Genomic DNA, 12,885 nt, shown 5'->3' on the forward strand with positions numbered 1-12,885 from the left:
CGCCTCCAAGCCTTCCCATCTCAGAGAAGTGCTTGCTTGGGCACTTCTGTCGGGTGAGTGAATCCTACCAGGCTATCGAGCAAACCTATGTGATCAGATCCCAGGTGTCTCTGCTCCTCTTGCTTTCCCTGGATTTCCCATGATCTCAATCACATTTAGTGAATAATTATTTTGTTAAATTTTCATTATGAGGGAGTTACCACCTGCGTCAGTTTTATAGAGGAAAACTGCCCGACTCTGCAGCATGAGCAGGAGGGAGGTTGAAGAGGTTCCTGGCTTTCCTCCAAGACAGGGTGGCTCAGGGGAAGCCAGATTTACAAATACAGCAAATAATAAAGAGTCTCCCCCATCACTGTCCAAGTAGGGGACGTGCTGTGCATGCCCTCAGCTACAGTCGACCCTGTGCTCAGGGATTATGGGCGACATTCAATGGTTACTTTTCCAACCCTCCCACCCCCACCGCCCAGCCAAGCCCTGAAGCTTCTCTTGGGTACCTGTCCTCATGACATGCAGTTAAAAATGAGGGAACAGCTCAACAGAACAGGAGTGGGGTTGTTAGGTAAGTGGGTACAGTGGTGACGGTGCGCCTCTCACAGGGCACAGAAGGCTTCCAGAGAACAGAGTCAGGGTTGAGAGAGCAGAAATTCTCACCAGGAGCTCCCCTGGCTCTCCTGCTGCCTTACTCAAGGCCACTCTCAGGATCTTCCCGCTTCCCCCCGTCGCCGGACCCCCTCCTATGGATCTGACTTTGCAATCTCAAGCTGTCTTACCTGAAGAGTTTTGACTTTGCCCAGGATGTTGTCCTGTGACATTGCTTGAACTGTCTGCTCACTCTCTGCTCCCCCATCAGGGATAAAAATACTGTCATGGGAAAATGCCCGGGTTCCCATAGAATAGTTGAAGGACCTGGAATGCAAATCATGTGCTTCATTTATTAGGATGATAATATTTCTTTTGGCAATTCAGTTTCCTGTTCCTCCTGATTTAGGGGACTCCCCCCACAGCCCCTGTCTCCCTCAGAAAGCACTTCCAGCGTTGTGTCCTTTTCTGCGAGGGGTCAGCCAAGTTGCTGGTAGGAGAAAGGGTCTCTCAGAAATACGGGAGCTTGTCCCCAACACAGGGTTTTGGAGCCGCTCCAGGACAGAACTCAAAGACAGCTCTTGACTTGTAGAGGCTCCGGAACCCGAGGCCTGGCAGGAACTGGAACTGGAGGAGCCCATGTCCTGACAAGCCTTTCGAGCAGCGGCTGTCCGTTTTCCCCCAGGAAACCTGTCAGCCAGCACTGTTGAAATCACATGCAGATCTACAGGTTAGACGCAAGAGATTTTCTCCTTTAGATGACAATCAGATTGTTAAATCCACGCATCTAAGACAGAGACTTGACGAGGCCGAGAATTGTGGAGAGGACCTACAGGTATCGTCTCTGGGGCTGGACTCTTTAAGAGAAACACGTGTGGGGGCAATCCGGGGGGGCTTTATGCACAGCAAGCGGCTCAGAAGCCGTAGGTACCCAAAAGCACCCCCCCACCCCCCCACCCTCCGGTCTCTTGGACAGAACTGCACTCTGGGAAGGCTGCTCCCAGGGGTGGGCGGAACCACACGCTCTCTGGAAGGCAGGGCAGGTGCATTTCCATGATGCTGGGTGAGCATGCAGACTCCAGGGGTTCTGAGAAGGGGCTTCCCCTGCTTCCCTCCCTAGAAGCGGGTCCCACCTGGAGCTTTTATCAGTGACCCAGTGTCAGTCCTGGGGGAGGGGCGCCTGCAGCTGGGGCTTCTAAACTGAATTACAGACACGCAGCAGGTGGGGTCCTGACCAGATCTAGATGGGGTTGGGAAGGCTGAGTACCAAATCCTGCCCTAGAATCGGCCAAATCTGAGCCAGCAAGGTGACAAAGCATATGAGGTTGAGAAACCAAAGGCTTGGATGCGAGCCTCCGAGCTGTGCCACCTTTGTCAATGACAGAGCCGCCACCAATCCCACCCTGATGAAAAGTTGTGCTGGAGGGTTACGGTTGTCATCTCAACCCGAACCCCTTGTTACAGATGAAACTCGGGGGGTAAATACCCATATCTAAAGTCACCTGAATAGAAGCAGTAGAGTGAGAAAATGAACTCAGAGCTGCGGACTACAATCCCTCTCCCAGTCAGCTCAAGTGTTCTAAAGCAGCAGAATAGGTTGGTCTTCCCTCGAGTGAGGGAAGGGGAACGCCAGTGGGAGAGGAAGTGCCACGTGGGCTGGACCTGGATTAGAGAGACTGAACCGCTGGAACACCAGACCCTCTAGAGCAGCGACCCACTTTAGGAAACAGGAGGCACCGTTTAGGGTATGAATATGAAAAGAATCAAAGATCTCATTATCCCACTGTCTTCAGAGACTCTGGCCAGCCGCATCGCCCTGTGCTCTGCTAAATCCCATTCCAGTTTCTTGGGCAACCTTAACTGGATCGTGAACTTGATCTCCCCGATCCCATTCTTCTTCCAGGCAGGCTAAGAATCCACACTCCCCTATCCTGCTCTTTCTGTGTTGCCCCAAATGTTCCTTGCTGCCAACTGAATGTCCAGCCATTCCCCACTTCCAGAGGATCATACTGAAAAACGAAAAATGAACGGTGACGAGAGCGGTAGCGATAATTACAGCAGTAGTGGCAGTCACAGGGGCAATATCAATGCGGGCTAGATTGCATCAGACACGTGCTGTGTCCCTGTCGTCCGTGCTAACCTCTTCAGGATCATATCTGAATCCTTCTGATATATACTATTTAAACTGTATGTGGTAGGCACTAGTATGAAGCCTACTTACAGAAGAGGAGACGAAGGCTTGAAGACAGTGGGTGACTCGCAATGAATGAAGTGATGTGGATCGGTTTCCGGCCTCGTTTCCACTGGTCTACTTGTCTATTTTTACAGCAATAATCCCACACTGCCTTTTTTTACTACAGCCTTTTTTTTTTTTTTAAGATTTTATTTATTTATTTGACAGAGAGACACAGCGAGAGAGGGAACACAAGTAGCGAGAGTAGGAGAGGGAGAAGCAGGCTTCCCACGAACATGGAACCCGATGCCGGCCTCGATCCCAGGACCCTGAGATCATGACCTGAGCCGAAGGCAGAGGCTTAACCCGCTGAGCCACCCAGGTGCCCCAAGAATTGCCTTTGTGATGGCATTAGACCTACGGATAAATTTTGGGATAACTAACGTCATTACAATTCTTGATTTAGTCCGTGAGCATCAGATATTCTCATCCGTTTAGCTCCCACTTACTTTCTCCCAATGATGTTTTGTAGTGTTGTGCGTAGAGGCTTTGTACATATTTTGATAGACTTATTCCTACTTATTTGAGGTTTCTGAACTCATTGCAAATGGTATAGCCCAAAATTTTTATTTCCTAGTTATTTATAGGTGGAATATTAAATTATAATTGATCTTTGCATATTGTTTTTAAAACTAGGCTTAGCTAAATTTATTAACTATAATAATATGACTTGATTCTTTTGGACTCTCTATGTATACAGACAGGTTGCCTGTGACCAAAGGCAGTTTTGTTTATTTTAAATCCATCCTTCCTTCCTTTCTTTCCTCCCTTTCTCTCTTTTCTTTGTCATCCTGCATTATCTAGGAACTTCACAAAGTTGAACAAAGTCATGATGGTAGATTTGTCATGTTCTGGAACTAAGCAAAAATGCATTCAATATTTTACCATTAAGTTATGCTGTAACTTATAGATTATGTGTAGGTTATATCACTGCTTCTTCAAAAAGACAGGCATCTTTTATTTATAGCTGATATTAAGATTTTTCTCTTTGCCTTGGTTTACAGCAGTTTTACTTTCTCATGGTCATTGTGAATTTCCTCTATTTTATCTGTTTATAATACATACATAATACTTCCTAAAACTGTTACTTGTGGCTTTCATCAATTCTGGAAAATCCTCATCCTTCAAATATTGCTTCTACCCCCTTTTTCTTTTATTCCCCCTCTGATTCTCCAATGTTTGAATGCCTTATGCTGTTTCCCGTACCTGTCAATTATTTTCACTCAATATGATTTAGTATGGATTTTTTCTTTTTTAAAAAGATTTTAAGTATTTATTTATTTGTCAGAGAGCAAGCAAGCGAGCAAGAGTGCACAACAGGAGGAATGGCAAGCAAAGGGAGAAGCAGGCTCCCCACTGAGCAAGGAGCCAGAGGTGGGACTGGACCCTGTGATCAGGACCTGAGCCGAAGGCAGATGCTTACTGACTGAGCCATCCAGGTGTCCCTTAGTATAGATTTTTCTACTGACCTAGATTTCAGCTCATTAATTCTCTCTTTAGTTATATCTAGTCTACTGTTAAAACTATCTATTGAGGGGTGCCTGGGTGGCTCAGTCAGTTAAGTGTCTGCCTTTGGCTCAGGTCATGATCCCGGGGTTTGAGTCCCAATTGGGCTCTCTGCTCAGCAGGAAGCCTGCTTATCCCTGTCCCCCTGCTTGTAGTCCCTCTCTTGCCATCTGTCAAATAAATAAAATTAAAAAACTAAAACAAAAATAAACAGCTATCCATTGAGCACTTAATTTCAGTACTGTTTTTCATATCTAGAATTTCCATTTGATTCTTTTTAATAGATTCCAGCTCTCTGGTGAAATTCTCTATCTTGTCAACTATTTTATTGAATGTATTAATCACAACTTTGAAATACTAAAACTCCAATATCTTTATATCATCTTTGGGTCTACTTCTATTATTCTGTTTTTCTCATAGTTTGTTTCTCAACTGCCTGGTAATTTTTTGATTGAAGTCTAAGTATCAAGAATGAAACACGGAAGAGGCTGAGTTGTCTCCTTCCAGTGAGGACTCACCCAATCCTTTAGCCATCAGTGGCAGAGAGGATCACCTCAATTCAATTAGGGACTGAACTGACCATGGCTGGCTAGCAATCTTGGTAATAAGGCTCAGACTACCTCTGCTTTGTCCTCATACCTAGGCTAAGGCCCCCTGTTGTCTCAATTGTCTCAACTGACAGCCTGGGTTGCTTCCTAAGGTCTCCCTCCTTGGTAGGCCCCAGATCCCAATTTTCATCTTTCTAACATCACACACTGTCAAAAACTATGTTGCCTTTTAGCCTCTATCCTGGTGCAGCTTTATCAAGAAATTTATCGAAAGGAAAACTGATGGGGCCCCTGGGTGGCTCAGTGGGTTAAGCCTCTGCCTTCGGCTTGAGTTGTGATCCCTGAGTCCTGAGATCAGCAAGCCCCACATGGAGCTCTTGGCTCGGTGGGGAGCCTGCTTCTCTCTCTCTCTCTGCCTGCCTCTCTGCCAACTTATGATCTCTGTCTGTCAAATGAATAAATAAAATCTTAAAAAAAAAAAAAAAAAAAAAGGAAACTGTCACCTAGATTAGATTCATTCTTCTGAGTTTCTCTTCTCTTGGGGATTTCAGTCCTTCAAGTCCTGACTATCTCGGCAGCCACAAACTCCAGTTTTTGTATTCCAGGCTCCAGGAGATTGCCTCCAGTTCTTCTGCCTTCTCCTCCTCTTGGCAGCCACTCTCAGGCTTTTTGGTCTCTTGCTCTCCACCAGGAATCACTTAATGCTTGTGTTCTCTCCAGTATCTCATTGTTCAAGTCTTGTTCAAGTCTGGTGCAGGAGCAGCGATCAGATGCCTTCAAACAGATGTCTTAAAATATTCTCTCTGCATTTCTACTTGTTTGTGGTGGGAGTGCTGATTTGCTTCAAGCTACTTCATCACAGCCGGAAGTAGAAGTGATCAAATAACTTTTTGATACTTACGAGGTTTCTACAGCTGTCAGAACCTACTTATTTATATGGCTATTACTCTTAAGAGGATTACTTTTCAAACCAAAAACATTTCTATCTTTTTCTTCTTAGATCTAGTTTTTGTCCTATTTTAAAGCTCTAAGAAGGAACTCTCTTCTAAATATTTCAGTTTACATCATGTAAGTTAACACTAAATCCTTGGCAATTTGAATAATCTTGAATATTTGGTGATCATGGCTACCAGCTCCGGTTCCAAACAACTCTACAACGTAGATTATTTCCTTTTCTCTGAAGGAGAAGCTGCGACAAAGAGTAGGTGAAAACACTGCCCAGAGTTCCGGAATTTGAGACAGGGCTGGAATTCAACTGAATAGGCAGCGTGTGGAGATCTCAGCTTGAAACTCGGTTTTTAGGAACAAAGAGTTTGGTGGAATCATTGTCCTTAACAGCTGGGAACTAGGAATTACATGATTGGGAGGTGGAGGGGCAACCCAACACAAACTGTACCTTAGCAGAGTTCATCTGGACTTCTTTATTCTTGACATTTAAAGATTTTTCACAATTGATTGCGAATCAGGCCAATCCTCCCCCTTCCTTTTATTATGTGTGAACTTAGAGGCAAGGCCTCTGAGCCTCAAAGAGGCAACTTTCCCTCAGGCTTTATGTTCTCAAAAGGAAAAAAAAAGTGCCACTTAGCTGTGTGGGAACCTTCTCTTCCCATGCCAAGAACACAGAGCAGCCTCTTGATCATGAGAAGAGATGTATAAGGACCTCTAAAATCCCCCGGATCTTGAACTTCTAAATGAAGGATTTTTAATACATTTAACAGTCCTTTAAATTTAAACAAGATCATCTAAAGTCAAATGCAAAGCACCTGTAATAAAAACAAACTCCAGAAGGAAAGAAAAAGAGACCCACTTGGGAAATCTGTAACAACACTGGTCTCTGAGGAGAAGTCTTCATTAGTTCAGGGAAGAATCACAACCATGCCTTGCAGAGGTCAGAAAAATGGTCCCTTTGGCCATGGAGGTCCAGGCAGCAGAAGCTCCTGGGGCCCTAGGGGCAGAAAGCATGGCTGAGATGTCATAACTCTCATTTCCCTAACTCTGTCCTGGCTTTGTTGCTGATGTTACTGGTGATTGGTAGAGAGGCTCAGATTTCAGACATCTAATCAGAGGCCTCCAATCCTCTGATTTGGTCTGTCCCTTTCACTCTTTGTTGACTCCTACTGTTATGTTTTCAAAGGCAAGGGTGGTGATTATGAGCTTGAGGCTCCTCCTCTGGTTTCAGCATCGCCTTTTACAAAGGTCTGTGTGTGGCTCCAGTACTCTCCTCCCCTCTCCCCACGCGACACACACTCTCCCCACAGTGGACCCTGCTACTTGGCTGTCCCACTATCTGCAAACTCAACATCAATGAAATCAAGATCATCAGTGTCTCCCACAAAACTCCCATTTTTTCCTGTTTCTTTGTTACTATCACCCCTCAGGCTCTGTGCAGTTATCATTTTATGTGAGGTCTGGTCCAGGTCAAGAAGAAGCCGTAGTACATTAGACCTTAATGAGTAACATCATCTGTCCTTTCCCATTCAGAGATCCTTCGAAAACAGTGCAGAAATCAATGGGTAGGACGAAAAATCCCGAGCTCCCAGACCGACTTCAGCCTGCACTCCATGTGGCCAGCCAAGGCTCCTCCACCCCTGCTGCTTGGAGGCTGGGGCTGCTGCTCTGCGTGGCTCCAGTGGGCCTGTCTCTGCAGGGAACCAGCAGCTGGAGCGGGAGCCGCTAATCCAAGGCCCTGTCCGCAATAACAGATGGCAGGCCTTGCCCAGCCCATGGCCACTGCTCACAGGGCCCTCTGTGGCTACGGAGTCCACGACTGGACTCCTTTTGGACAACAGAAGCTGAGGTCCCAGGAGGTGAGCTTGACCAAGCCAGAACTGAAAACAAGACCTTGGGCTCCTGAGTCACAGCAGACGGAGCTTTCTAGTTTGACTCCATGTTAGTCATTAGAAATCTGTTAGTTTGGATGTCTTTGGGAACAAAGATGCTATGTAAATAACAGCTGCTTGACAATAAAGTAAGATTCCCAGTTCACCCAGGACTGCAAAGCTTATAGAAAAGAAGGTGAACCAATATTATTGCTTAAATACCAAATCTGTGAACCAAATGAGGTTCCAGCACCCGTGAATTTTTTTTTTTTTTAAGAGTTTTTATTTAGGGTGCCTGGGTGGCTCAGTGTCTGTCTTCGGCTCAGGTCCTGATCCCAGGGTCTTGGGATCAAGCCCCACATCAGGCTCCCTGCTCGGCGGGAAGCCTGCTTCTCCATCTCCCACTCCTCTTGCTTGTGTTCCCTCTCTCCCTGTCTCTCTCTCTGTCAAATGAATAAATACAATCTTAAAAAAAAAAAAAGATTTTTTATGTATTCATGTGACACAGAGAGGATAAACAGGAGGAGCGGAAGGCAGATAGGGAGGGAGAAGCCAGCTCTCTGTTGAGGAGGGAGCCTAATACGGGCCTTGATTGCAGGACCCCAGAATCACAACCTGAGCAAAAAGCAGATGCTTAACTGACAGTCACCCAGGCAGCCATCTGCGAATTTTTGCGTATTTGTGTAATATTGACTGAGACTATTTTGTTATAATATATACTTAAAATGTTGTTTTAGCCATTTGTAAATGTACAGTTCGGTGGCATTAAGTGCATTCACAATTATCACTGCATCTGTCTCTAGAACTTTTCATCATCCCAAACTGAAACTATCCCCATTCAACAATAACTATCCACCTCCTCTTCCCCTAGCCCCTGGTAACCACCATCTTTCTTTCTTTCTTTCATTTTTAAAAAAGATTTATTTATTTATTTGAGAGAGAGAGAGAGAGACACGGGGGTGGGGACAGAGAGAGAGAGAGAATCCAAGCAGACTCCACGTCCAGCATGCAGCCCAATGTGGGGCTGGATCTCATGACCCCGAGATCATGACCTGAGTTGAAATCAAGAGCCGGACATGTAACCAACTGAGCCACCCTGGTGCCCTATCATTCTCCTTTCTATGTCTATGAATTTGACTATTCCAGGCACCTCATGCGAGTGGTTTATTGCACTCATCTGGTTTATTTCACTTAGATTAGGGTTCTCAAGTTTCACCCATTAGCGCGTGTCAGGATTTCATCTTTTAAGGATGAATAATGTTCTCCAAGATGTATACTGTCCCGTTTTGTCTGTCCATTCAGCTGTGGCTGAACATTTGTTCCTACCTTTTGGCCAGGGTGAATAAATGTGCTTGGATACTGGTATTAATCAAGATTTTTCAAAATGTATAAATACAGCGTCATGACTTCTAACTATGTGTAGACATGGCTGAGGGTAAGTAGGTGTGCCTGATATTTTCATTTCACACCAAAGATTTGACATCACTTTCGTATCCTCTACCCAAATTAAACAGTCACTCTCTGGAAAGATGAGTGGAGACTTCACAGGACAAAAGATGGGGGAAAAAAAGAGGAGAAGGCGAAGAGGGAGAAAGAAGAGAGAATTTCTTGACATTTGCCTAAAATCATGGGAAATCTGGAGGTGCAATGCTTCAAATGCTGATCGTGCTGAGTCACAGAGCAGCAGCCCCTAGGGTTCCATCCTGACCCCAGACAGCCCAGGAGGCTTAAACACCATAAACGGGACTACTAGCTAGAGACCAGAGGCTTCTAATAGGTTGAATCTATTCTAACAGAATTGACTATTGATTATTAGCACTTAAACAGACTTGGAGTGGCTTAGGGGGTCCTGTCTTACCTACACCTTCTTACATTTAAGCCCTCTGATCGAAGTCATTATGGGTTTGGAAAGAGAGGAAGAAAGACTCATTGCTGTTCCTCCCCAACCCCACCTCCTTCCCTTTTATTTACCCAGAGTCGGCTGGACGGCCTTTATAATTCTACCCAGAAACTCTAAGAGGCTATTTCAGGATAAGTACTATAGTACTCTTGGGTGCGCTTTGGCAGCACACAGACCAATACCGGGCTGTTCTGAAGGGCCCATTTCCGAGCTTCAAGTTGTCAAAGATTCCAGAAAACTCGGCTGAGGCCTGAGTGGGTGGTCCCGCTGTGCGGTAACACACAGAACTGGATGATTATGCTAGCAACCACGCCAAAAACAGTATCAAGTTCACACATTTAACCTTTGCTCAGGAGACGCTTTTATTTTTATGATTTTAAATTCTAAAATGACTTCAGAATTCTACAGTTGCTACAAGCATGATCTGAAGAGCTTTTGCTTTCCTGGGCCACTGGAGGAAAGCTGCTGGCATGGTGCTCCCCCACCCCGACTCCAAGGTGGACAGCGGCCACTCGAGGATCCGTCTTAGCACATAGACAAGAACGTGTGTGGGAGAGCTCCAAGGCAGGTGAAGATCCCTGAGGCAGCTGAAGAGCCAATGAACGTGTGACTGACTGTCACCGTGACCTGGTTTTACCTCCAGCCTATGGGAATATGATTGGCATCTCCAAAGGATCTCCAACTGAAGTTCTCTCCAATCCCACTTCTTTTTTTTAAGATTTTATATATTTATTTGTCAGAGTGAGCAGAAGCACGGAGAGCTGCAGGCTGAACAGGCAGAGCAGGCCGAGGGAGAAGCAGGCTCCCTACTGAACAAGGAGCCGAATGTGGGACTCGATCCCAGGACACTGGGATCATGACATGAGCTGAAGGCAGAGGCTTAACCAACTGAGCCACCCAGGCGTCCCTCCAATCCTACTTTCTCTCAAACTCCACATCAGCCGTACAGCCATTAATTTGCCAGCATAGAAACTTCCAACAGTTCCCTTTTGTTAAAATCTTCCCAGATGAAGCTGCAATGGTTGGTGGCACTTAAAGTCTGCATGGCAGGGCCCCCAACAACTCTGGCTGCGTGTGCCTGCTGCTTAAACCTTGTTCTCCCACTAACCTGCTGTGTGGCTTTGGGCAAGTCACTACATCTCTATGAGTCTCAGTTTCCCCATCTGTAAGTGGGGAGGCTATTAGGGCCTACCTCATGAAACTTCTGTTGGGATTTATCGAGTTAGGATATGTAAAGCACTGAGAATAGTGCAAGCACTCATGTAAGCGTTACCCTACTTCAGGCAGCCTGAAACACACAACTCCACTCCCCAAATACCCTCTCTGGGCTCTTCCTCTCCACGAATTGCCCAGTGCCAACCTCTCAGTTCAGGCCCTACTCATCCTTCCAAGTCCCGCTCAAATATCGCCCCCACCGGCCCCTCCTGCTTCCTGGAAGAAAGGAGTCTTGTCTTCCTCTGAAAGGCCGATGCATGTGTCTCCTGCTGTTTTATGGTATGGCTGCTATAATCATGCCTTAAGTAAGACAGAAAACAAAAGGGCTGTGCATGTTGTAAAGCGCCGCACAGACACTAATTCCAACAATAATGACGTCCTCTTATCTCCACCACAGTCCGGGAGCTGCATGAGCGCAGGAATCACATATCTCCCATAGTGCCTCACACAATAAGATTGTGAGTGAACTTTTTCAGTGCAGGAGTAAATGATTAATACTGTAGAAGAGTCAGTGTCTCAGATGGGTAGGTCACTGAGGGAATGGGAAGCTTGAGACAAACACCCTGAGGGGAGGAAGAGGAGTATTTTCAGACCATGGGTATTTTTCAGGTACAGTGGTCGAATTCATTGTGGTGGGCCTATGCCAGCACGTGGGCAAGTGAGAAGGACAGTCAGCATCTTAAAAAGCTTCTTCTGGGCCTCCGTTTCGATTCAGATCAGGGAAGTGTTCCAGGCTCTGCTTCTTTCTTTCCGGGTCAAACCCTCTCTCTCCCACCTAGCTTTCCTGCTCTGTCAGTTTCATGCTCTGTCAGTTACAGTTCTTACTTGCAAGCAAAAGAAGCTAACTTGGTCCCACTGGACCAAAAGAAAATTTACTGACAGTCTGGTGGGGGCCTGAAGAACCAAGAAAGCTAGAGTCAAAGTTTGAAAAAGATAGGAGTAGAACTGCAGAGGTGCGGGCTGTGGGGGCCTCAGCAGCCACCGCACCACAGGAAAAGCCTCGTTACAGGCACAGCCGCAGCTGTGTTCCTCACATCCTTGAGCACCGACCACATCAAAGTCCAGGAGAGAAAGACCAGCTAGCCAGGCGGGTCCCATGTCATGCCACACTGCACCGGAGGCGGGGGGCGGGGGAGTGGAAGATCTGGCCCTTTGGCTTGTCAAGGGAAGCAAGCACCATGTCTTATGAGAGGTACACACAGAGAGGCAAACTTGATTACCTGGAAAAAAAAAAAAAAAAAAACTGGGGAAAAGAACTGTTGGAAAAGGAAATTGGATGCTGACTGCTAATTACCAAAAACTGCCACCACGCCATGCTTCTGGGGCTGTGTCTTGATTCTCCTTTCCAATTTTGCCCACCCAGATGGACAACGTCCCTGAAAAGCACTCTGGTGTTTTGATTCTGCTTCTCTCGCAAGAGACTTTCTTGGTGGCGTGTGCCGCTGCCTGCGGTTCTCCACGCTACTGGGATGCCCAAGCCCAGGTCCTCCAGACTTTCAGGCACGGCAGATAATGTATTTCTTTATTGTTGAAGATACTCGTTGTGTTTTCTGCTACCAATGAAATCATCCTAGCGGATACAGCCTTCCAGCCACTACTCTACACACAAGGCACACTCTGAGATGCCACTGCCATCATCCAACCTCGGAACGTGAGCCCAGAGGGAAACTCTCCCCACCCAAAAAAGGAGAAGGCTTTCTGCAGCTGCATGGTTCACACATGTCTTAGGCAGCCCCTCTACTCCTTATCCTTTGTCTTTTTTGGATAAGCATCATGTAATTTGGGACCACAGATATTGAGTAATTACCATAGCAATGATTAGGGATTCACTTCAGGAATAAAGAAATATAATTATAGTCCCCAGGCAGTTTGTTTCCATGACAACAGGGGCAATTGCAATTGATCAGCAGTTTTCTAGTTCTAAACAGATCCGTGAGTCTCATTCAAATGAAATGCTAAAGAGCAATTAAGTGCCGGAGGCAGACATCTCTGGAAGGGACTGGAGTCGATCCTGCTCTGCCACATCCTGTGAAAATCTACAGCGCTCCACAGCTCTAGAGCACCAATCCCCTACTAAGCACAAGA

At 46.2% G+C, this 12,885-nt stretch overlaps 1 protein-coding gene across 4 annotated transcripts in view; it reads right to left on the reverse strand.

Moving 5' to 3' along the window:
• CRACD (capping protein inhibiting regulator of actin dynamics) overlaps positions 1–12,885 on the reverse strand; it is a 138,992-nt gene that overhangs the window by 26,827 nt on the left and 99,280 nt on the right. For 2 of the 4 annotated variants that reach the window (XM_059160739.1, XM_059160721.1), the window contains exon 3: positions 771–906. The exons of 1 other annotated variant lie outside the window; for it this stretch is intronic. In XM_059160739.1, the coding sequence (XP_059016722.1) occupies positions 771–890 (120 nt within the window). In that variant the 5' untranslated portion in view covers positions 891–906. Of the gene's footprint in view, positions 1–770; positions 907–12,885 lie in introns of those variants that run through there. One more of the 4 variants, XM_059160730.1, reaches the window with a different exon arrangement.

The sequence above is a fragment of the Mustela lutreola genome, chromosome 1, assembly GCF_030435805.1.
Source record: "Mustela lutreola isolate mMusLut2 chromosome 1, mMusLut2.pri, whole genome shotgun sequence".
In the NCBI taxonomy this organism is placed as follows: domain Eukaryota; kingdom Metazoa; phylum Chordata; class Mammalia; order Carnivora; family Mustelidae; genus Mustela; species Mustela lutreola.